This window comes from Harpia harpyja, chromosome 21 (genome assembly GCF_026419915.1).
Source record: "Harpia harpyja isolate bHarHar1 chromosome 21, bHarHar1 primary haplotype, whole genome shotgun sequence".
Taxonomy (NCBI): domain Eukaryota; kingdom Metazoa; phylum Chordata; class Aves; order Accipitriformes; family Accipitridae; genus Harpia; species Harpia harpyja.
In genome coordinates, this window is record NC_068960.1 from 1,486,066 (window position 1) to 1,510,592 (window position 24,527).

General features: G+C 55.0%; 1 protein-coding gene across 9 annotated transcripts in view; it reads right to left on the minus strand.

The window, feature by feature from the left end:
• Positions 1-1,600: 1,600 nt before the first annotated feature.
• The window catches only part of GRID2IP (Grid2 interacting protein), a 43,702-nt gene continuing 20,775 nt past the window's right edge, over positions 1,601-24,527 (minus strand). For 5 of the 9 annotated variants that reach the window (XM_052772314.1, XM_052772313.1, XM_052772311.1 and 2 more), the window contains 17 exons: positions 23,937-24,031; positions 22,290-22,473; positions 19,310-19,464; positions 17,163-17,264; positions 14,543-14,640; positions 13,944-14,061; positions 13,269-13,594; positions 12,616-13,029; positions 11,234-11,321; positions 9,785-9,874; positions 8,807-9,003; positions 8,108-8,263; positions 7,033-7,119; positions 6,352-6,481; positions 4,794-4,912; positions 4,184-4,348; positions 1,601-3,751 (listed from right to left, as the gene is read on the minus strand). In XM_052772314.1, coding sequence (XP_052628274.1) covers positions 3,680-3,751; positions 4,184-4,348; positions 4,794-4,912; positions 6,352-6,481; positions 7,033-7,119; positions 8,108-8,263; positions 8,807-9,003; positions 9,785-9,874; positions 11,234-11,321; positions 12,616-13,029; positions 13,269-13,594; positions 13,944-14,061; positions 14,543-14,640; positions 17,163-17,264; positions 19,310-19,464; positions 22,290-22,473; positions 23,937-24,031 — 2,596 coding nt within the window. In that variant the 3' untranslated portion in view covers positions 1,601-3,679. The remainder of the gene's footprint in view (positions 3,752-4,183; positions 4,349-4,793; positions 4,913-6,351; positions 6,482-7,032; positions 7,120-8,107; positions 8,264-8,806; positions 9,004-9,784; positions 9,875-11,233; positions 11,322-12,615; positions 13,030-13,268; positions 13,595-13,943; positions 14,062-14,542; positions 14,641-17,162; positions 17,265-19,309; positions 19,465-22,289; positions 22,474-23,936; positions 24,032-24,527) is intronic. The other 4 variants (XM_052772312.1, XM_052772320.1, XM_052772319.1 and 1 more) reach the window with 2 other exon arrangements.

A 24,527-nucleotide genomic window follows, 5' to 3' on the forward strand; every position in this document is an offset into this window, starting at 1 on the left:
CACACTCGGCTCACAATTCTGATGAACGTAACTAAAGGTCTTTGAATCTTGCGATTGGAGATGCTTTAATTTGATCTGCTAGAATTTGGAAAACCCAGATTTTCCTAAATTGTGTTAGAACAAGGTGGATCCTCAAAGGCTTCAAATTCAGCATCCAGGTGCCTTGTGCTACCTCCCACTCTATGCCACTTTTTCCTGAATTCCAGCCCTTCCGGACTGAAGCTGAGACCTCTGTTTGTCTCTTTGGCATCTTTGATGGCACCTGGAAAATAATTACGGATTGTGGCCCTTCAAACCATTATCAAGATACTTAGAGGGAGGGTTCATATGTGGTTCCACCTGGGCTTGGAGTTGCCAGCCTGGTGCTACTTTATCCCAGCCAGTCCACCAACTGGAGCTGCCATCATGTCTTCACCACGACTTTACTAAAGCTGCTCATTTCCTCTTTGAGGTTTTTCCCACCCCCATTTGTCACAGGACAGAGTGAAAATCCTTAAATAATCCAAGGTTTGGAATGTAACCTGGGATTTCAGGGTCACGGTTTCCCTGTCTCTGTCAGAGGATGGAAGCGGCACCCCGTGGAGCAGGAGCCACGGCTGCGTTCCCCGCACTGACCCCGGGCTGCTGCCTGAGTTATTATTTCCTTTCCGAGGACTGGCTTTCCTGTGAAGACGATCCCATGATCAAGGCTGACGCTGGGCTGTACAAGGCTAAAAGGAGAGCGTCCAGCCAGTACACTGAGTCTGGGGAAAAATTACCTAATGTTTGCAGTTATCAAGAAAGAGCAAAACAACAAGTGAGTGCGGTGAATGATGCCGACTGTTGCGTGTACCACGCTGCAAAGGAGGCTCCGGGTCATCATTTCTGTGGCGGTTTATGGACCGCAGCCCGGGCCGCGCTGGACCGTGCGGTGGGAAGTTTGATGGCCGCGCTGGGCACCTCGAGATCCCCAGGGCTGCAGAAGAGCCAGGCTCGATCGGCTGGGAGGGCTAAAAAAACATCAGGAGGGGTTTGAGCGCTTTAAATGCATATGCCCAGCGAGGGACTTCCACCCATAACATTTTTATTAACTCTCTTCAGAGCCGTTTTACAGTTGCCGATGCTGTGGCCTCCAGGGAGGAACCAGTGATTGAGCAGGCTGCTGTAAACAAGCTAAACTACAACCAGGAAATCTGATATGAAGCCGGTCCCTATCTGTCTGCTGTTAGTGTAAAGGGAGATAAATTGCTCCGGGGACATAAACTCAACCTCAGCCAAGAATTCCTTTTCACAGGGAAACAATTCACTGGCTCATATGCTCACTAAATGTTTTCTTCTGAAGGCTGCAGAAAAAATCCATACTATTTTAAGAATTTGCTGCTCATATTCATCACGCTGGCCTGCATGCTGGCACGCAAGCAGGTCTTTTCAGAGTTATGCAGTTATTTTCCCTGTACCAGCCCGAACCCAACAAGGTCAAATCCTGCATCTCTCTCCTGTAGGTGTAAGGGGCCAATATTAAGAAGTGTAGTCACAGAAGAGCCAGATGCAGAATTCCTCACACCTTCACCTGCAGCTGTCATACGAAGCAATTTTTGACAGAACACAGAGGTACATGCAGTCATGAGGCAGAAGGCAGTAGCTTTATTTTAGGAATAGCACATAGGCATTGGGTAGAGACTGAACTGTGAATATACATAGTCCCATTATCAAATAATAACCATGTGTCAGAAGTTCTGGTTCTTTGAAAATATTCACATAAAAATACCAAAGGGATTGGAGTTCTAACTATTTTGGAAAGTTACAACATGTAGCAAAATCTATGTACAGCATTTTCACATTTGTAATGACAGTTTCAAAAGAACCTCCAGTGGTTTAAATATTGAATATGTTTTTAGAAAAAAAAAAAAAATCAACTGAATACAGTGTGCGACATCCAAAACGGAAAGAGGAGCTGAGTGAGCATTGCCCTGTCACCGCCGTCAGGGCAGAAGAGGCAGAGACAGACGGGGCCAGACCTCTGGGAACACAACGCTAGAAACTACCTGGCACTTAAAGCTGTATAAACTGAGAATGCTTGTGAAAAGATACTTCACTTTCTACAGCAGGGTTTAAAAAAATACTGAAAAACCAAAGATTTGATGGTCATAAGGTCTCCCATAAATAATGCACCAGTTGGTGATTCTGTACTTGAGCAAAGGCTTCAGTAAGAGCTCTTGCTCTGGCAATAGGCGGGAGGAAGGTTACCTACGCTACGGCTTGCTGGAGTGCTTCCGCAGGGCACGACGTTGGAGCATCGGGTTTGAAAGGCAACGGATGCGTTTTGCACAGAGTAATGCCTCACAATATTAACGCACTGTAGGTTTGCTGCTGTAAAGCTCTCGGGGCACTGCGTCGCCCGGAGGCACGTGCACTGCCCATGGGATGCTGCTAGCCCTTTTGTCCCAGGGGACATCTCGGAGGGAATTAAGTCATCTAAATAACAATCAGACGTTGTTGAAAGATGGACGTGCATGCTTCTAGAGTTCCCTGGGTATATTCAGCATGAACGACTAGTCATACAGTAAAGGGATTCTCAGGACTTCAGCCCTCCGGAGTGAATACAGGAGGGCAGGGGATGTGTTTCTCGCTGCTCTCTGCCGTGCCTCGTGCCTTGGGAGCAGTACTCGGGGCTGCAGAGGACTCCCACTCATTTTTAGGCTACCGAGGGTTTGGTACTTTCCCAGGAGGCACCAAAACACTCAGGGATTTATGTCTCCTGGCGAGTTCAAATAAGTCTACTGCTGATGATGTTAAACTCTTGGGAAGAATTCAAGACCTGCCAGTCTCTGCCACACCTTTAAGCAAAGCTGATGGCCGGGAAGGACTCTGGGCTTTCTGTCCTCTCCAGCACAGCTGGGTAGAACCAGACTGGATCTGTATGTGGGACCACACGGACATGCCAGAAGGGTTCTGCAAGGTCATATTGCTTTCCATTGCCACTAGCTGGCAACGGCAGGGGATTAAAGCCTCTGGGCCACCTCCGGCAACCTCTCTGTTAGGGTCTGTTCAGGTGGAGCTCCAGCCCCACGGTGCAGCTCAAGGGGAGAAGGGCTTCGAGAGGGATTTGAGAGGGGCTCAGCAGCGTTGCTCCTCAGGGTCCTGGGGGAGCAGGAGCTGGTGGCAGTCCTTGTCCCCCCATGCTCCCTTCCTCGCCTGACCTGCTCTGCCTCCCCAGGGAGTCCGTGGCTGGGCTCTAACCCCGGCCCCGAGGCTGGCAGGGATGAGCAGTGCCTGCCTGGGGAAAGTTATATCCTGCGAGGGCTGACTCCTTGCACAGCCACGCTTGGGTACTGGCTGGGGGGAAGGTCTCCAGCAACTGCTGGTGCCAGTTATACGTGTTCTGGAAACACGGGAGAATGAGGTTTTAGCCAGATGTGTCTGAAATCCTTGACTCAGTCATATGCTGGAAATGGAGGATGCCAAGAAAGCTGTTGTCAAGACCAGCGCAGTGTTTACCTTCATGTCCCTGTGCCTCACCCTCGCATCCATCCACTATCACCTGTGGTGCCTTTTCAGTGTCCAAACTGCCCCGACCCTTTGGTCCTTGGTTCTCCTTAGTGGTAGCAGGTGACAGCAGCGTATTTACAACCAAACTCAATGGGAGCAAATTGCACTTTGTTGGCAATAAATTGTTGCACCTCGCATTGCTGCAGGCCCGTCACCAGGCAAGGGGGGAGGTCATCCTGGGGCTGCGCTGGCTCTCGCCAACCTGCACATCGCTGAGTGCCCGCTGCAGGGAGAGAGCAAAGAGCAGGAGCTGAGGATCAGGCAGGGGCAGCTGGTGTGGACAGGGAGATGCTTCAATGGTACTGGCCACTACAGACTTAATTCTTCCCCGGCTTCCTGCTGGACAAGCCCTGTGAGTCCTTGTATCTGCTTTGTGGTGCTCCGACCCAGCTTTCGTTAACCAAGAACATCAGACCATGACAACATCTGCTTTACTCTCCCTGGAGCTGGTGCTTGGACCATCAACCCTCACCTCAGCCTCCTGCACTGGCCAGCCAACGTGTATGTTTGTTAGAAAAATTGCATTTTACAGACGTTCAGGTACATGTGCTCACAAAAATCTCGTCTCGTTCCCACAGCTCACATGTAAGTAAAACGCTTCACTGACATCTAACAGGAAACCACTTGCGGGCTAGCTTTGAAAAGTGCAACTCACCTCAAACTTGCTAATGAATTCTGCAAAAATGCCAAAGAAAGCTTCAGAAGTTGTCATTTTCGAGTCTTCCCCAAAGAAGGACAACACCTTGCTGAATTCTTCCATGGCCTTGTGCTGCAGGTCATCCAGGGATCGCATGGCAGGCTGGGCACTCTCCAGGAAAGACTGAGAGAAATGGCTCAAGGAAAAACAGCTGCACTGCGGGTCTGGTACAGACCAGAATCCCTTCTGCTTACCAAATGGCTGGGTTTCATCTCAGGTCTAAGAAGGGACCTGCTGCCAATGCAGGCTGTGGCCACATGCGAATGGCGGCTGCTGGCACGCTCAGCCGTCCCTACCAGCATTTCTCTGGAAGGAAAGACGGCTCAGAAAGCTTTGGTCAAGCTTTTGGGTTTGAACCGCTGGTCACCACAAAAGCTGTTTCCCATGCTGGCTAAGAGCGAGTGGAGGGTGGAGATCTCCACCATGCTCTCACCAAGTGCTGCAATGGTGCTTTCTTACCAGCCGGACACGGCCCTGCTACTTACCAAGGAGGCATAAAGACAACAAACCGGTTTTACTCAAGCGCAGTAGGTCTCATTGGTGATTTGCCCCTTTTATAGAAGGATACAGTCATCACAATTGCAAATCTGTCCTCTGCAGTAGCTGGCATGTTGTGACAGGCCATCTGTATGTCACTGACGGTGGTGTGCAGGTCCTTTAGGTCAGCCGTTAGTGTTCTCTGATTCACTACATGAGAAGAGAGGAGTCAACAGTGTTAGGAGAGTTAGGTCCGGCTTGCTTCCTGCGGCAAAGCGAGGACAACGAGTGTGGGCCATGGGTCGGGGTGGCTCAGGCTGTCTACATGGCTCTGCCTAACCTGTCCGTGTTGTCCAGGGTGTGGTGGACAACCAGACCTTCCTGCTGGCCTCCAGCAGGTTGCCAGCAGCCGTTGCTGGGTGCTCGGGCCAAGAGATGCCAAGAAGAGCCCAGAATGTGCCAAGTGCAAGGAGCATGCAGGACTCAGCAGCACGAGGGCAGTGATGGATACACGGGCACTTGACTTGGGAGGGGGGCAGAGGGAGCGTACAGGACAGTGGGACAAGGGGTGATATCCAGGCGGCCCTCCATGGCATCTCATCATAGCACCAGCATTCAGGAGAGTGATGAGCAGTTCAGACTCCTTGCTGGTTTGGGCAGCCAAGCCTCAGCTCTTCTACAGGCAAGGGAGAAGGTGAACTGCAGCATGCCAAGAGGGTTTGGGTTATGTGCTGCAGTTGTGTCACTCTGTGGCCTGTATGTGAGCGAAGCTGGGCAGCCCTGGGTGGCACCCGGTCTGAAATTGGGTCCAAAGTGGCAGGAATTTGGGCAGCAGGGAGCCCTCAGTGACAGAAGTGTTATTTAACAGGCCAGACACAAAATCCAGCTAGGAAAGCTACAGATACAGACCTTCATCAAGTGGAAATTTACATCTCCAGGCCTGAATTTTCTCGCTTATTTATCTGCTGTAGCACTAATTCCCAAGGGAATTACTCACAAACAAGAGGGGATGGTGTGCAAGGAGAATGCAGCCCATGCTTTGCACGCAGCCAGCCTGTTGTGACACCACCAACACAAGTGGATGGATGATAATGCCAGCATCTCTGTGACTTTTTTTATTGCAACCAACGAAGCTGTACGAGCCTCAGTCAGCGTGACATACCTGTGACTGGACTGTGAACTCATAACGTGAAGGGTGCTGTACACTCTGTACCACACGCGATTGCAGGCAGTAATAATGCTGGCACCCACGCCAGGGAGGCTGCACACCAGGGATGGAAGGAGGCAGAGGCTGGGTGGAGCAGACCGGCTCCTGGCACTTCCCTCTTCTGTGCCTCCTTTGCACTTACAACATATCTCTGAACTTGGGAACTACTTTTTCAAGTCAGAAGGAAGGTTCAGGTCAGTGGCAGAGCCTTGTCTAGCTCTTGACAGAGCATGTGCGGCAGCGTGGGATGGATGGGACCTCCCCTGTCACTAAGCTCGTCCCTTCCTAGCTCCGTCCTCTTGCTTAGGACCATTCCTCACTAGTGCGGGCCACCATCCTGCTCGTGCCAATGCTGTGCAGCTCATGACTTATTCTAGACCCATACAAAACCAAGAGACAGTGCAAGGAGACACGGAGCTTGCAGATGCTTTTGCTCGTTTACCTTTGGCAGCAAGCGGCACTGTAGGAAGATCCTTGGCAAAGCCCAGGAGCTCTGGGAAATGTTGGCTAAGTGATTTGGCAAGAATGTGCAGGAAGGTGGATTTCCCATCAACAGTCTTGGTTGTGTTCAGCTACGGCAAAGCAAAATAAGTAAGGAGATTCCTACGCAGAGGAGAGTGGGGTTTGCCAAGCACCCAGATACACAGGGGCTCCTCTATTCTGCTCGGCTCACTCTGCATTCACGTGCATGGCAATTCCCAGCCATGCTATGTGGATTAATGTTTAAATAGGACATTTAATGTTTACACAGCATGTTACGCCCAGATTAGTGGCGTCGAGATGCTAAGCAATGCCTCTCTCCTGCAGGCCGGGTCTGTCACCCCATCCCCCACCGCTCAGGAGACCCACCGCAACCCACGTGGGATAAAAGACCTTCGTTTTCTCCCACCCCACAGCCAGAAGGCTTGGTTCTCAGGTCCCAGCACACTGAAGCACCAGACCACCATTAGGGCCTCTCTGAAGTCAACCCTGAGCATCAATCCCTGCCCTCCCACCGGTCCCCCCCCACTGGGAGCCGCTGCACCCAGGAGCCTTGTACGAGGACAGGCACGATGAACTCCTGGGCCTTTGGAGCTCCCGCCATTGGTGCCTCCTGCACGGGAACAAGCATGCTTCGTCTTACCTCGGTGAGAAAGTTGATTTTAAAGCCTGTTGTTTTGCTGGTCTTGGGCTGCCCATTGTTCAGGTAGTTCCCCATCGCCAGCACAAACTGCAAAGAGAAACCGCTGTGAAGGACTGGCCAGTGACCTCCAGCACTTACACTGTCCCATCTCCCATCTCTTTTTGTACCTGCTTTTGGGTCAAGAGCCCTACCAACAATGTGGTAGGAACAGAGGTAAAAAGCCTCCCTCTGTCTACAGGACTGTGGGAAAGCACCCTTTTTTGTGTCAGGTCACTTCTCCTAAGGGGCCCCATACATGTGCTCAAAGAGCATCGTTAATAAAACCTTATCAGTTCATTCAGTGGGTTAGATTAGGTGGGTGAATACATGTTAAAGGCAGAGTTTCTGCTGGTTCTGTACAAACTGTTCATCCCGTCACCCACACAGGGCAGCCACAGCACACTGGGAGAAGGAGAGCTGCTAATGCGCCCATTGGCACGGCAGCCCCAAGGGATGGGGCCGTGGGTCCAGAGGCACAGGCTGTTCTCTTCTCTGTGCTGCTCCCGTACGAACTGCACTGAACCCTCAACAGCAAAGTCCATATTTCAGCTACAGGCACTGCTCCTCATCCACCGCCTCTCCTGTGTCTTCAGCAGGGGCTAGAAAAAACACCCCGTTTGTCATCCGCAGACCCAAACTTCCAAAGCCCTTGTAAGAGCTCACATTTAGATGCTTCCCCATGTGGTTTATGTGGATGCTGCCCAGGAGTCCCTTCCCTCCCCTGCAGCCCCCCAGAAGGTCTGTGCTGCCAGAGGTCTGGCTCTTGCAGCCCTGCCATGAGCTGCGGGTGGGTGCGTGGCCGTCTGTGATCTGCCCTCCTGCATCCTCCCCATGCCAGGATCCCCACAAGCCAACACCAGTGGGAGCTGCCAGTGGATGGAACGTGGCCAAGCTGGACCCGGAGGGGCCAAAACACAACCATGGGGCTGGAGGTGTGCTCCAGCTGCCTGCGAGCTGCCTGCGAGCTGCCTGCGGGCTCTCCTGTGGACACTGGGGGCCCCCGGTGGCTGTTACCAGAAAGAAGGACTGTTCTGACCTCCAAGATCTTAGCCAGCTTCTTGCTGCTTTTCAGCTCTAGAGAGGCCTTGCAGATGCACTCGTAGCTGGCTTTGATCTCCTCTGTCTTCTCTTGCAGAGTGGTCTTAAAATGTAGGCTGCGCAGACGGATCTTGTATTCTGGTACTGACAACATCTGAGAACAAAAGAAGGAGAAAATTACTACTATCACCATCAGCATAATCCCTCCTAGATAGTGTTTTTCGTGGCATATTTCCCTGTACATGAAAGCAGTATGCACTTGCTTAGCACAGGTGACACCGCGGAGCAGCTGGGACGGCTGCTGTAGCTCGCAGAGCACGGCCACTTCGCTGCTGCAGGAGAGGAAGGTTTCATGCCAATATCCACAAGTGACTTTGTCAACAGAAAGTAAGTCCGAGTTGGGCAAAGTCACTCTTACCGTGGAGTAAATATCATGGTATGCTTCGGCGGTAAACCAGCCGCTGTGGGAGCTGCCAGATACCGTGGGCATCAGCCCGAGCATCGCTCACTGCCAGTCCTTTTTGACCAGTGCCACCAGCTCTTCCTATCCCACAGCATGCATGAGCAGACCAGCATCCCGCTGACCGCTTCCCTTCTGCTGTGGGTTTTCCTCCCCTCCAGCTCACAGCGGGACGTCCCGGGGACACTGCACGTGCAGACCTCCTCGCTCCTGGCGCACGTCCCTGCCCACAGGTACCTGCAGCACAAACTGGTCGGGCTCGCTCAGCTTGCCGGGGTTCTCCTTGTAGCTCTGGAAGCGCTGGACCTCCTCCCCGTCCGGGGCGTACAGCAAGAGCTGCTTGATGTGGGAAGGCTCCAGGCGGTCCGTCTCCATCGTCATGAGAATCTGGCGCAGCTCGATGTGTGAGAGCTTGAGGTGGGCTATCAGGATGGCTGGGGGCAAGGGAGGTGCGTCACTTAGGAGGGGAGGAGGACCGGACCCTGGGGGCTGGCTGCACTGGGACAGACTGCCTAGCAGGACAGGGCCAGGAGGGGAAGCTCAATTTCTCCATGATGTGAAAGTGATGTGGACTTCTCCATGTGCCCGTGCTGGCACAGGGTCCGCCCTGGGGAGAGGAAGGGCTTTCCGCTCCCCAAGGCCCTGCAGAGGCTGCACGGGGACCCCGAGGAGTCACTCTGGTCCTGCAGACCCCCCCCAGGGTATTGTATCATGTGCACGTACATCACCGACGCATCACGCTGGGCTGCACTGGAAACCAGCCCCAGCACCTCCTCCTCTCCCACGTCCCCCACGGCCACGCGACCGGGGTCTCGCAGGGTCCCACCGAGCTCTCCCACCCTCCTTCCTACCAGAAGGATGTCCTGGAGGAGCAGCACCGAACCTTCCCCAGGTTCAGCCCTGGGGCAGCCCCGCACACCCTCGCTGCCCCGCGGGGCCCTGCAAGTTCTGCCCCTCTCCCTCCCCGGGCCAACGAGTCGCATCCCGTCTCTGTCCCTTCTTGTAAAACCTTCTTCTTCCACCTGCCCGGGGCTGAGCCCAGCCTGGAGGGGCTCTGGGCTGCAGGAATGGCCCAGACCAGCAGAGCAGTGCTGGGATTGTGCTCACGGGATGGTGCTTGTGTAGCCTCCTTCCTTTTACCTTTCCAGTTCTCTACATCCCCGGTCCCATCTCTGGGCCCGTTTTGGGTGTACATTCACTGTGATGTTTACTTACATGTGTTGTAGGCCTTTTTGTGGGACAAAATTTCAACCACGTCTTTCTTTTTAAAGTTTTCAGGCATGAGAGTTGGCTCTGGAAGAGAAACTGAAAGATTTAATCATCGGTAAGGACAGGCTCAGCTGGCTCCAGCAGGAAGAAAACTGTCCTGAAAACAGTGAAACCATGAATGAAAGAGAGGAGAACTGATGCTTTGCACACAGCAATGGCTCCGGGAATCCTTGAATTCTGTGATTCAAAGATCTCCTCAATGGAGGACTCAGTTGGAGCTGAAAAAGGTAAAACAAGAGGTGAAACACACAGAAAATCCCAGACTGCCCAGAAACATCCCCAAAAAGGTAGCCCCTGAGAAGAATCCCATTTCATCCCACTTCCACTGCCAGTCCCGTCTGTATCTGCCTGCTCTAGCTTAGCTCTGCCCACGCTGCCATCGTGCAGCATGTCCCTTGCAGAGGAGCTCAGACGTCCCACTGGCATTTCACTTCTCCCAGTGTAAATGAGGCAGCCGTGCTGCTCCACGTCTCCCTTCGGGCAGGCTCGGGGGGGGGGGGGGGGGGCAGGAGCGCATTGCTTACACCCCCCACCCCAAATGCCTCCCCGGCCACCGCCGCTTGGCACCCCCAGCCTGGACCTGCTCTCTGCGTTTGCAGCGCCCAGAAGCCCCGGTGGGTGGGAGAGCCCAGCCGGTGGGTCTGCAGGAGACCCCGATTCAAGAGCAACAGGGGAGGCTGCACTGGCAGGTAGCTACGGACCCCACACGTAGGTCCTGGGAGGAACTCACTTATTATATATGTATAAAGAAATGTGTTGCTTGTAATGCTCTCTATGAACAGAGAAATGTTTTCACGTCTTTTTCAGGGCTGAGTTCTCAAAGCAACAGAGCTGCAATTCGCTTCCTAATTTGCAGCCGTGACTGCTACTGCAGCACAGCATGGTGTCCGTGCATGCCGATGGCCCGGCTGACTGTCTGTTCTGCACGGACTGTAACAAGCAGAGGCTGTGCACAAATTGTTATAATATGTGGCACAGGTTTGAGCTTCTGCTGTGTTGCAAACCAGGCCCCTCATGGCACTGGAGAGCAGTGCTGGCACACCGGCATTCCCTGCGGTACGGGGATGGCCGGGTACTCCCTATGAGAGCCGGGAAGCAGCACTGAGCACAATGGGGAGCAAAACCCTCCAGCTGAGTTTCACTGCCCCAATCGACTGAAATGCGGAGAGAAAACAGATAATGGCAACAAAGAAAATTAAGGGAGATGATAGTGAAGCAATCTCCACCTTAATAATCTGCTGTGCCACCAGCCACAAAATCCTGAGTACGAACGAATTCTGTGCCACGGGTGATGCTAGGACCAGGCATTGCCTTGCTGCCCTCCGAGCCCCGGTTCCTCCCATGTCCCTGGTCTCTGGCCTGTACCAGGACCCATTCTGGGGCTCAAGTACTTACTTGTAGGCTTCTGCGTCCCGAAGTGCAGCTCCAGGTCAAGGTATTTGACCATATCGCTCAGCTTGTCGTAATCGGAGTCTTCCCCGAGCTGCAGGAGGAGGAAGAGTCAGGAGCTGTGCTGGCACAGGGGACAGCCCGACACTGCCCGCCTGCGCTGAGCCACCTTCCCTCCGCCCCACGCTAAGCTCTGTGTTCCTAGAAGAAACCAGGACAGGTTGATGGCACTGTCCTGTAACTGGAGACTCAGCCATCATAAACCCTGCACAGAAACCAGAGCCTGGTGAACCGTTCACCTCTGTGGAGGCAGTTTCTACACAAGTCGCGCAGCCCATCTGGCGGGACCTGTTCTCATTTCAGAAGAAAGGAAGAAACCCGGAGATTCACCCCATCAGCATTTCCTTGCACCCTCCAGCTGGCAGCTCTGCCCCGCAGATTCATTTAGCTTCTGACACAGCTGGAATCCTACAGAGCATTACTGCTTCTCACTTGCTACTTGGGCACGATTGCTTTACTGAAGGACAAAGTTGGAATTCCAGAAACTTCGGGAATTTTTTGCATACAAAAAAATCACTGGGAAGAAGCATCTTGTTCTCTGGAGTCCCAGGGAGAGGGACCTGCAGGATTTCAAGTGCCTGCTATGAGGTGGGTGCCTGTGGGACTGGAAGATGATCCCACAGCTCCCCTCTAGCTGCTCAGGGCACAAAGAATACGGCACGTCTGAACACGTTCATCGTCATGAGAGACACAGAGGCTGGAAGTTAAACTCTGGGGAGGCCAGCTTCTCCCTACAGGGACTCAAATCCACCTCCAGAGTTCTGCATCACTTCAAGTCCACTGTGCCAAAGGATTATCACATCTAGTCTCACTCCTCGCCTCTGCATTCCCCCTCCGGTGTCCTCCCCTGCCTCGGTGCTCTCCCCATCTTTCTTTCAACCATCCTAACAGTTTCCCATTGATAAAACCTCCTACAGCTGCAGAACACATCTGAAGGCAGCTCCTGACTACGTCAACCCACAGAGAGCAGGAAAGCATGCGCTCCCCAGGACGCTGCAGTCAAAACCCGCATTTCAGATGCTTTCCAGAGCCTCTTCTCATCCTGGCAGTTTTGGTCCGAACGAGTAAAAGGATGAAAAGAAATATGAGATTTTCTGTATCTTGGCATCTTCAGAGTTCGTTCCCTTGGCCAAGGTATTGAACGTGTGGCCCAACAAGAGGTGAGGACATCGTGCTCTGGGGAGGGGACAGCCCCCCAGCACTCTGGGCAGGGAGGAGGGCAGTGCCCACCGATGCTCCTAACGACCTGCATGACCTCGGCACAGGCAACCGCTGCCCAGACCGCGGTTCGGACCCTCACCCCCCCCCGCCCCGCTCCCAGACCGTACCTGCCCCCAGATGGTCCCTTCCGAGTTCTCCACCTGCTCCCACCGCAGCCTCTTGACACTCATGTGGTTGGACTCGCTCCTGCGGTGCAGCAGCCCCCGGTGCAGGGGGGGCGCGCAGGGCACCGGGGGGGGCGGCGGCGGGGGCGGCGGGGGTGGGATGGGGTGCAGGTGGCTGACGAGGGATTTGGGAGCGGGCGCCATGCTGGCCTTCGTGGCCTCTGCCTTGGTGGGGACGGTCTGGGGGTCGTGGAACTGCAGGGGAGGGGGTGGCGGGGGGGGGCTGAGCGGCGGAGGGGGGATGTGGTCCGAGAGCGTGGAGTAGGTCAGGGAGCTGCCCTCGTCGCTGCTGCTGATGTACTCGCTGCTGCTGACGTCGTTGGTGACGTAGCTGCCCTGGTCATCGTGGAAACTCATCTGGGTGAGGGAGAGAGGAGAGGCTGAAGGTGACACCTCCTCCTCCACCCACCCAGCCCTTGGGGGTGTCCTGCCCCCCAGCCGTGCAGCCCTCGCCCCCCTCCGCCACCCGCAGAGCCCCAGGACGCGTCCCCAGAGGGTCGGCGCCCATCCCGGTGCGGTGCAGGCTGCAGGATGGATGGCTCCACGAGCGGGGCAGACAAAGACCGTGCACCGAGCCACCCCTGCGCCACGCTCACCTCCTCGTAGTCATTCTCAGGGGTGAGAAAATCATCCACGATGGTGACCCGGTGTCCCAGCTGCTCACTGAGGGCATCCAGGAATCGGTCGGTGTCGCGGCTGCGCGGGGGCCTGGAGAAGGTGAAGAGCTTCTTCCGTCGCGACAGAGGGCTGAGCGGGTAGTCGCGGTGCTTGGGGGACGGGGCTGGGCTGCTGTCGAGGCTGACGTAGGGGTTGGACTCGGTGCTGCTCGGGGAGGCCACGCTGCTGTGCAGGCGGTAGTAGCACTGCTGGGAAGCCAGAGGGTCGCTCGGCCACGAGATCGCCATCCCCGGCTTGCGAGAACCTGCGGGACAGAGCGCTGCCGAGGGGGTCCTGCACCGGGCGCTCCCCGCAGCCCCCCACCCACGGGCTGCGATGAGCCCCGGCACCGCACTGAATGCGACGGGAGATAACGGTGCAGCCCGCGGGGGTCCCGCGGGATTTGCCGTCCCACGCACTCCGCTGCCCTCCTGCAGATGCAGCTTTGCTGGAGCCGTCGCTGAGCTCACATGCGGCACTGTCACTGCTTCGTTATAAAATGGCACCAAGAGAAAGATGTCTTCTCCTCCGCCTGCCTGGCCGGCACCATCCACCATCACCTGAGACCCCCCCCCAAAACTGCCTCTCTCACGCTGTGGGAAGCCAGACGGTACCTGCAGCGTGTGCCAGCTCTGGGGCAGGAGGCGATGCTCTGTGCAGGGCAGCGCTACCCCTCTTGCCAGCAAAGCTGCCGATCAGGCGGTTTTCTAATTCTGCGTAGACAGCCGACATCTGAAAAAAAGGGCAAAGAGCTGCTGTCGATGCCCAAATCCGAGACGGGGTTTGCGGAGTCCCCAGAGACCTGTGACTTACTGGGGACAGGACAGCCGCTGCGGACCTGCCAGCCCCCAGTCTCTTACTCTTTAAAGGAGTGCTTCACCCCAACTCAAGGCTACTCTGCCTTTTCTGAAGCTCCGCAAGAGCCTCTCTCTCACAAGGCTGCGGGAAGATGCTGACAGACACCAGCCTTATCAAAGCTGACTAATTGCTGAGGGAAGTGATCTCAGAGACGAGCTCTGAGGCAGGGATGTTGTCAGCCACCAGCAGGTATTTACATGCAGACACATCCTTCCCCCGTTCCCTTTTTTCTGCTTTCCCCTGTTAGCGTGAAAGGAGTCAAACCGTCGACCCTCCCTGGGAACGCAACTGTCCTGCACATGTCGGCAAAGCGCTTCCCGGAGGCATCCCCCCCCCCAGCCCCATCGAATCGCACCATTTTGGGGTTGGGTGTCTCCGGGAGGGATGTGCCGTCTCCAGCCTGTCTCTCTCCAGGGATCAGGCGAACTGGGACCTCCACAGTGTCGCTCTGCCCTGCCAGGGAAGGAAGAGACAAACCAGTCAGCAGCCCCTCCTTCTGCCCCTGCTCCCCGGGGGTCCCGACTGTCCTCACCCACCGAGGTCCCCCCGTCTCCTGCTGGGACCCAGAGCCATCCTGCCCGCCCAGGCACACAGCGAAGCACCGGGAGCTCCCGGGTCTGGGGGTCCCGAGGGACCGATGCGGGGCAGCCGGTGGTCCCGTGCGTGGGCTGCCTGTGAAACAGGGAACGTCTTACTGCGGGCTTCCCTGGGCGGCAGCAGAAGTCACCTGGCAATGAAGCATGACACGTGGTAGAAAACAAGCATGGCCAAGAAAAAAATCCTCCTATGTCTTGCCTTTTACCTCTCCATATTCAGTTTCTTTGTCTATAAAATGAGGATATTATTTCTCTCTCAATCTACCCAACTGGTAGATTCGGAAGCTGCCTATAAATCCTCAGCACCAGAGCGCTGCTGCGACTGCGGCGTGGTTAGTGTGTTCCTCACTAGTGCTGCACGCAGGGGGACAGGGCCCAGCGAGGAGTTTCCATCACAGTATTTCAGGGGAAAAGACATTATCTAGGGCACATGCAGGAGTTTGCACTGTGTCGAGAACTCTCCAGATATCGAGACACTGCAGTGCCATGGGTGTTTCTTTTTTTCTTGGTTTCTTTTCCTTCAGCCTCCCTGGTAGGTGCTGGACACCAGGACAGTCAGGGTCATCACACATGGCAGTCAAGGTCGCAGTTTCCAAAATTTGGTCCTTTTAGTCACAGATGCCCAGGCAGTGCTGGCCACCCCAGCAGCATCCCCTGAGACGGGGCTCTGCAAGCGAACGAGGAGGGTGGGATGGAGAGAGAGAGGTCTGGACCTCTGCGAAGGCACAAGGGAGCTCACCTGGAGTGACGTTGATTTGACCAGCTCCCAATGAAACTCTGTTTTTCCAGTTTCTCATCCATGGAGAGCTTCTGTTCAGAGGTTAATGGTTGCAGTAGTATAAGCTCTCAGAGGTGTGTCCAGACCCCCAATTTACCTCCAAGGCTGTGTGAAGGGCTGCCGGGCAATCCCTGCCTTTCCCGAGCTGCTGGAGGGCAGGTCAAATAGATTCTCATTCCCTTCGGCCACAATATTTCCGCGCAGTGGTCAGGGCCAGGCTGAGTACTGGGGCAGACAGGCAGAGCTTCGGAGAGCCCAGCGGAGCAGCTCCACTCACACCAGCACCAAACCGGACCCGTGTGCTCAGAGCCCAGGGTTTAATGGCAACAAAGAAAGAAGAGCCCAGGACGGACATAGCTGGCTGTAATGAGAAAGGGCTCTGGAGGGGGGCTTTCATCGGGAACAGGAGGTGCATCCTCCCCGGCATCACCTCTCTCTCCAGGACTGAGGAAGGTTGTCTACTTTTTATAAATAAATGGTTTGTGCAAGAAGGTGAATTAGGAGCAGCTGGGGCAGGATGCACCCCAGTGCCTGCTCAGGCTTGGGTAAGATTAGCAAAAACGGGTCGCAGGCTGCTCTGCTCTTCCCCCAGGGCAGCTGAGGACAAGGCTGCTCCCCCAGCGCTGGCGAGCATCTGCCCGGGCGAGCGGCTTCCCTCCGGCATACGCAGCTGTCGGACGCTCTCCGTGCTGTAATCGCGAACAGAAACGCTCCTCGGAGGCAAGTTAGAGGATCTTCCCTGGGGAAACGTCTCAGAGTTGACTGCTCCGGCAGCAGCCCTCCCCGCCAGCTGAGGAGCACCGCGCTCCCAGTGCTGGGAGGAAGGCGTGCAGCCGGAATGCCGGTGGAGCCTGGCTGGTTGCGGTGGGGAGGTCGTGGTGGGCAGGTCATGGTCAGAAGCCGTAAGCACAGGTCGAGTGCCCTTCGCAATCAGCTAAGAGCGATGGAGGAATAGGCAGGATGCTTTGTCCCGCCATCTGGGAAAGGAGAGCAAAGACCCGAAGGACTGAAAACATAACCAACAACCTGGGGTGCATCTGAGGGAGACGGTTAGAGATCTGGGGGCTGTGGAAGGCCCTGCAGCATTACCAGGAGGATGGGATTTTCAGACGAATGGGGAGATACGGGGCTTCTCTCTGAAGGGAGGGAGGGTTTGTGCCATCCGTGTAGTTCATCAAGAGTCTTAAGGTGGCACTGAACCATGACCTTTTTCCTCACATGGATTTCATAAATGCTGTTTTCCCTGTGAATTTGGTGGTGTCCAAGAAAGTTTACAAGGAAGCTAGAAACTGTGCACCCCAGAAGGGAGGGCTTGGACCAGCAGGATCAGCTCATATCTGAGCAACGGAAGGAATTAGAAACAAGGTTCAGCCTCAGCCCAAGTGGCCTCTTATTGAATCGCTTATTTCAACTGTTTCTGAAAACATGGATTTCCAGACAAAGCCTCTGTGCTGGCTCTATGCTGACCTCCATGTTTTCCCACCATTCGTGCTTAGGAACAGGTCAGGATTTTGGCTTGGGGCAGAGCAGAAGTACACTACCGGCACAACCACCAGGCAACACAACCAGAGGGAACCCCCACGCAGCCCCCAGTCACCCACCTGCTGCCCCCCCTTCCTCGGGGCGGGGGGTTCGAAGGCTTCCCCGGCACAAGGATGCCCCTCGAACGGAGCTGCGGTAGCGGTCCTCTGCTTCTGGCTCAGCTGCAGCAGAAAACACCCTTCCTAAGGCACGGCCGGTGCGTACCGGACCCCGCAGCTCCCCCGTTCCTCCTCGCCACGACACGGGGCTCCCCCGGGCCCGTGGGACTCACGGCCGCTCTTTGAGCCCCGCACTCGACCGTGACCCTTTGCCGGCACTGTGGCTGCCTGTCCCCCCCGGGTAGCCGCTCACCCCATCCTCACGCCGGCCCCAGGGAGCGGAGCAGGTTACGAACGCTCCTGCCAGCGCAGGGCAGCAGGATGGATGCCCAAAGATGGGACATGCAATCGCTTTTTCCAGCCGGATTGGCATCCACCAGCTTATGGTGCACGTGAAATGCCAGCCCTGAGCTAGGCTGGTCCAGAGGGACCCGGCTAACTCCTTCCTGCCCTCAAGGGACAAGACAGGAGTGGGGGCCAGCACCGAAATGCTGCCTGGAAGAACATTGTCTAATGGATTGGTCCATGTGCAGTGCAGCGCGACACCTCAGAGAGGCTCAGACTTACGGAAGGATGAAGATACCGGAGCATCAGTCTCCATGGTATCTGACAAACCAATGCTCGGACAGCCCGATACACACAAACTTCAGAGATCACCACTGAGTTTGGAAGAAGCCCACATGAACGACTAACCCAAATTCAGAGATCTCTGGCCATTGCGCTTCCATGCATGGACAGACACGTCATGCACCAGAACAACCAGAACTTCACCTGGTCAGAGACTGCCCTTTTCACCTGAGAAGCTGAAAGGAGCCCGGGACCAGCCCGCAAACCGGGGACAACAGTCTGTCTGAAATAGCCTGGTTCAGAGGGAGATTTACTCCCCTGCTTTCCTCCTCTGCCAGTGGCTGGGGATACCTGCTTTGTATTTCTGAAATATAGCTGCAAACTGCAAATATATCGGCTTCCCTCTGAGATCTTCTAAAAGTTATAAATTAATTTTAGGGTCTAAGTTCTTGGGAATATACAACACATTAGGTAGGTTGGGCCATGATTCTGCACACACAGAAGCAGTGGTAATTGAGGGTGCAAATGAGGTGAGCAAATACCCAAGAGGTTTCGATGCGCAGCAGGGAGTATTTGCACCAGGACTTCAAGCTGTTTCTCCCTGCGAGGGGAAAGGCTGTGCTAAAATAACTGTGTTCCTCCAAAAGTCTCTCTTCAAGCAACACCCCTTTTTACCTACATTGAGTCTAAAATAAACACATCAACACAATGTAAATAGCCTAGAATAGAGGAATTTGATTCTTAATTTGAGCAATTAAGAAGCCCAAATCCAACGATTAAGACATTTCACTCCAAATTTGCCCTTGCTCTTCTGCTGTCTGACTGCAAAGCCCATAATCCCCAGCAAACCACAGCTGGTTTTTGTGTTGCCACAGCCCCAGGTGATGGCGAGGGGAGAGGTGGACGAGTGAGCAGGAGAATCACCGACTGCCTTTCTTCTCTGTGGGAGAGCAGCACTCCCGGGCAGGCACGGCACTGCCGGGGGAGCCGTGCTCCCCACCTGCTCTCACCACGGATACCCACGCACGGATACCCGCATACATCTGACTGCTGGAGACATCCTGAGGGACACCACCGCCACTGCTTATTTTGCCTGTCTGATCTGAACGCTGCCCCTAAACCGGCTATTTCCTTTCGGGACTTCCTGACCTCTAACGACCCGAGCAGCTTCCAAAATCCTTTGCTCCCAAAGACGAGCTCTCAGGTGCCATCTCTCCTCTCAGTGCAGAGGTTTCCTTCCGAAACTACACGGCTCCGTGGTGCAGAAAAGGTAACCTCCCTCCTGACATTTACAGACCAACCTCATCGGTTACAGGAGCTGGAAACTCCTCTGCGCTGCTCTACATCCCGTGCAGCCAACTCCTCCGCGCAGGCAGCGTGTGGGCAGGAGCCAGGCAGGGCAGAGCCGCGGCCGCTGCCCCTGGGGTGAGCTGGCTGCTCCCTCGCCGCCCCAGCCTGCTCCCAGCGCGACGGACCGAGGTCCCCGGGGACCCGGTGGGACACGGCGTGTCCGTGCCAGAGTGCAGGGGCTTTCCTCTCACCTGCCAAGGACTTGTAACCAAGAAACCTGGCAATCTTTTGCTGGCAGTGCTCCTGCTCTTCATACGTCAGCAGCTGGTAGATAAACTGCCAAATTACTTGCTTGGCCGGTGTGTCCAGCACCGGGTACACATCCACAATGAGAGTGTCAATGTTCCTGCAAAATTGGAAAGAGAGGGCTGGGCAGTGAGCGCATCCCTACGGCACAGCCCCACCACGCCGCGTCCCTGGGCGCCGGCGCTTCCCAGCCTGCCTCCACCTGGGTCTCAGCTGCCGGGCTCGCCTCTTTGCCAACAAACAGATGTCTTTGGCACAAACAGACGATTTCAAAGCAGAGGTGCCAGGCTGCGAGCAAGGGACCGAGCCCTTTGGGAAGTGGAGTTGGGCAGCTGGTGCTAAGGGGGAGAGCAAACTCCCTGGGGACCAGCAGCACCTGACAGCCAGGTATAAAACCTGGTTCGTGAGTCAGCTAGGGTTTGTGGGGAGTGAGAGGGGTGGAGGAGCACCAGGAACCAGAGAGAAACTGTGGAAAGACCTGAATTTTAGCCAGCAGCAGGTAAGCGGGCTCAGGGAGAAATGCATTGGAAAGGGTAGCTGGGCTAGCAGACTCGCTGGGCTGAGGGGTTGGTCTCATTTTGGCTCTGTGGTGTGTAGAGATGGTGAAAGGGCTGTTGAGAATAGAAGGGCTGAGCACCCGATTCTGTGAGGAGGATAAAGCAGCCTGGGGGAGGAGGGCTGTCCTGAGTCAGAGAGCTAAAGCCAGGCTGCTTTTCTACTGAGAAACTGAGGCAGAGATGATGGGTTAAAGCTCACTGCAACTATTGCATCCTTAATGTAGAAGTAATAGTAAGAACTTCTTATAAAGAGCTGGAAGGAGACTGCGTACATAGGAACAAATCTGTTGTCTTGATGTTAATTGAATGGACCATCACTGCCTTCCAAGGGGCAGGGACCAGGCACGCAGGAGAAAGTGGAAAGGTGAAGAGGCTCGAATACTGCAAGGAATTTGTTAATGAAGTGTCTTGGGGGTCCTCAGAGGCCAGCAGGGATGAGAAGCAGTAGGAGCCATCTACAGCCTGCCAGAAGTCACCTGCTAAGTTTCTCCCTAGTTTGGGGCTAATTTGCCTTTTCTGTGGAGCTGGACACAGCTCTTGGCTGTCAGAAGCCTATTTCCCATTCAGAAAAGTTGAAGTATTGTGGAGGAGCTGCTGAGGCAGATGGCCGCTCTGCCCTGCGAAGGCACTGCTCCTCCCGGGTGCTGGACGGGGCCGGCTGGCTTGTCATGTGCAAACTGGCTGGAGGGCCAAAGCCCAGAACAGGGACGTCCCGACTCCGTCTCTGGCGTTTGCTGCTGGGAAATGCTGATATCTGCATGCCGTGGTGGCAAGAAACATAAACTTAATGTTTGGAGATTTCCCTCCTTGTTGGAGCAGTTAGAGGCCACAGCTGCTCATCTGGGACAGGCATGCAATTAGGTCATGATGAATTAGTGTTAAATGGAGCAGTGGCCTTTGCATCAAGCTGTCCAGGGTAGTGACAGGCAAAATGAGATGGCAAAATGAGGGTGGGCCTGCTGGTGCCCCCGCTGTGCCTTGCTCCCCGCAGCCGGCAGTTTTGGGGCAGGCAGCAGCGACCACCCCCGGCAGAACACTGCTGGAAGACCGAGCAACGTGTGCTGCCCTGCACTGGGAGGGGAACTTGGGCACTTGATTCCTGGTACTGGGGTTCCCATCCTTCTGTACCACTGAGCAAGAGCAAATACCCTGCTAAGATCAGGTCTGTGTTTCCCAGTTGCAGACCCTGGGGACCAGATCTGCTCCCACAGCTGCAGCTCCTCGGGCTGAAAAGCCCAACTGGGGAATCCTGTAGAAGCAGTGCAGTCTCAGGAGAGCATAAAGCAATGATTTCTGCTTTACTGGGGCAGTGTTAGTGATTGCTGGGCCTCAAGAGGATTCACTCAGCTGGTGCTGGGGGGGTTACACAGCTGTGCCTCCCCCAGCACCTGCAGGCACCGAGGCAGCCCAGCCTCCCCGCGGGCAGGGGGATGCTGCGGCGTGGTGCAGCCCTCAGCCCCGGCCGTGGTGCATAGGGGCAGTGCCACGGCTTTGTACTCTGTAGTTTCTGTTCTCTCTTACTCTCAGTAACCTAAATGCTGAGGGCTTTACTGCACTTCCTTGTCAAACTAAGGATTTTGGATCCTCTGATCCTTTGGGCTTTACGCCAGCGGGCTGCTGCATCATTGCAGCAGGAGCCTGCCTGGCCATGGAAGGTGCATCCACAGCCCGTGTGGGACCCGGGCTCCCGAGGAGCAGCCAGGCAGTCTGGCTGGGTCAGCTCAGCAGCTGAGGGAAGAGGCAGCGAGCATCTCCCAGCACCCAGAGGGATGGCTTATTCCCCATCGTGCAGAAAGGTTAAAGATCAAGGGCAGAAAACAAGGTCACTGTTGAAAGTCTCGAGTCTGCCAGGGGATCGGTTTTGACCCTTGCAGCAGGGTGGGGAGGATGTGCTCCACTGCAGGATGAGGGCTCTGCCAGCCACAGCCGCTCCTGTGCTGCCACCAAGGGAGTGCTGCAGCCAAGATGCTGAGAAGAGTGAGAAGACAAGGATAAAATGCAGTGAGATTTACTGAAAGAGGTGAAATGGGATCTGTGGCCGTTGGGGAGAGCCAGACAGCAAGAGAGCCCATGCTGCGGCGGACCAAGGTCCCTTTATGAGGGATTAAGGGGTGACCAAATTAACCTCAAAAGCTAAAGGGTCTGCCCTGTGCTTGGGCAGGACACCTGGTAAGAGATGGGCTTGTGCCCTGCAGACAAGCACAGGGAAATACACAGCTGAGGAAATCAGAGAACATGATCACAGCAGAGCTCAGGGCTGACAGCCTCACAGCCGAGGTCTGCCTTCTGCCTGGAGACCGACCCTGACACAGGCATTGCTACCAGGCCAGGTACCAGCATTAGAGGAATGGAGCTGCTAACGAGTTACCGATGTTGAAAGAAGCCTTCCAGTGCTTTGCAGATGGTATAGCGCTCAGGTGGAGTCAGTAGGTGCTCCAGCTGCTGGGTGAAGGTCCTTCCTTGAATCTTGATGCTAGAGGGGAGTATTTCTGCAACCCACTGCAGGGAGGTGAGGGCGGAGGAGGTGCTCGGGGAATCAGCAGAGTCAGAGTCTGCAAGGCGCAGGTAGAAAGAAAAAAGAAAATTCAACAGACAAAGGGTCTTAACCATGGGTTAAAAGGCTTGTGCTGAAACCAGGGGTTGGTCCTGGGGACAGCTGGGGCAGCTGCACCCGTGCATAATGGGTGCTCCATAGAAATACAAATCCTGATGTGCTGATATAGACATTGTTACCCCAGCAAAAACAGATTTCAGTCACTGGAAGGCAGCATGGTGACAAGGTGAAATGGCTCATCTGGAGCTGTGACTGCCTCTGCCTTCCTCCCGTCCTCTGGACCTGCTGCTCTGGAGCTCATGGCTGTTCCAGTAGGTCCATGGACCTGCTGGAGCCGAGCAGGAGTGTTTTGACTGGGGTGCTCTCTGGGGTCTATCTCTTCAACCATGCTGCTTCCACACTTTCTGTGAGCATGTGCAGATGGTATTCCTTCTCTGGCTCTCCAAAGCCTCTGCTCAAGTTTCAAAGCACTTTATGATAATCATTGACTTTAAAAGCAGCATCAGTCAAGGATTACTGTGAGTGAACTGAGGCATGGAAGGTCATTTGCTTTGCCACACTCATCTGCACTGGTCCCTGTGCTGCCTCTGCAGTGAGCGCAGGGCAATAAGCACACCTGGGAGAAGGGACCTGACTGAGACTGTGGGATGCACTTATCCACACAGGAATATGGCCAAGGTAGTGGGAGTGAAAAATTCTACCTTTTCTTGGTTTCTTTTGGGGGGCAGTGAAGCAGTTTGGGTGCCGCTAGCTCTATACTGTGAAGGAGTGAGGTGCTCGGTTTTGTTTCTAGCGCACATGCAGATGAGTTGGTATCACAGGGCTCCTAATACGAAGCCCAGGAGAGTCCATTGCTGCTCTGGAGGGAAGAGCCAGTCCCTAATTCCTGGGCCTGCACATTGCAGGGCAGCACCCCAATAACGCACTGACCCTCCTGTGTTCGCACAGCTTCGGAAATGCAGCAGCGACCGTGCTCTGCCCTGGGCTGTGGTCTTGCCCCTCTGCTGAAATTGTGCTGACAACCCACATTGCCCCAGACACCCTCCTCTCCCGCTGACTCGCTCACCAGCAACAAGCTAAATTATTCATAACAGCAGCAGTTATTCTGAACAGCACAGTCCATACACAACCGTGGGATTTGCAAAGCGACCATGGATGCACAGGGTTGGATTACTTCGGTCAAGTACATGGCACAGACTGCATGTAAAGGACATTGGCAAGGGCCGTCAAGGACGATCATACAGTAGGATGAACCCTTCTGGAGAGCAGCCAAGCCTGAGATTAAGCCTGATCCCAGAAAACGGGCAGCCGCGTGCCCCGGCGGGACGAGCAGCCCTCCGGGCAGCGCATTAAACCTGCCGAGCCTACGGAAGGTATTTGGCAATTCCCTCCTGCACAGGGAATTCGGGAGCCGGCGTGGGGTTTCTGCCGCTCCTGGCCCTCTTTTCCCTGCGCTCTTACCGTTGGAGAAGTTGACGATCCCCTCTTCCACCACCAAGGTGGGCATCGCCCCGCTGCCCTGCAGCATCGACACCACCTTGTCATGGGAGCAGTTCCTGCAGGGCACAGGAGAGCGCGGGTCAGAGCTGCCAGGCTGCCTGCCTGCGCGGGCAGCACTGCGGGCAGCAGCTCGTGGGAGAGCAGCGGTAAAATGGAGTTTGCAGCTGCCTTCGTTTATCTTGCAAAAAGCCTCATCTTGCTGCTCAGAGCCAGGCAGTGTTGGGCCCCGCTGCCATTCCCCTGGACTCTCAATCTTTGGTTTTATCTGTGCTGCACAGAAAAGAGTCTCCCCGAGGGAGAGCGTGAACCACCCCCTGTGACTGGGCCCTCCGCTCTACCTGCAGCAAGGAATAACTGCAGGGCATGCCTGCGAGCACCCTGCGGAGCTGTTACGGCAAATGAAGCCAGCGTTACTTTAATCTACTCTCAGACCCAGAAGATGAACTTTCAATTTAAACGATACAGTGCTGCGGGTCTCTTCTTGCCTGTCCTAATTCTGCATGAAAAGAAAATGCAAGGTGGATGTAAAATACATTTTTGTAGGCAAAAAAA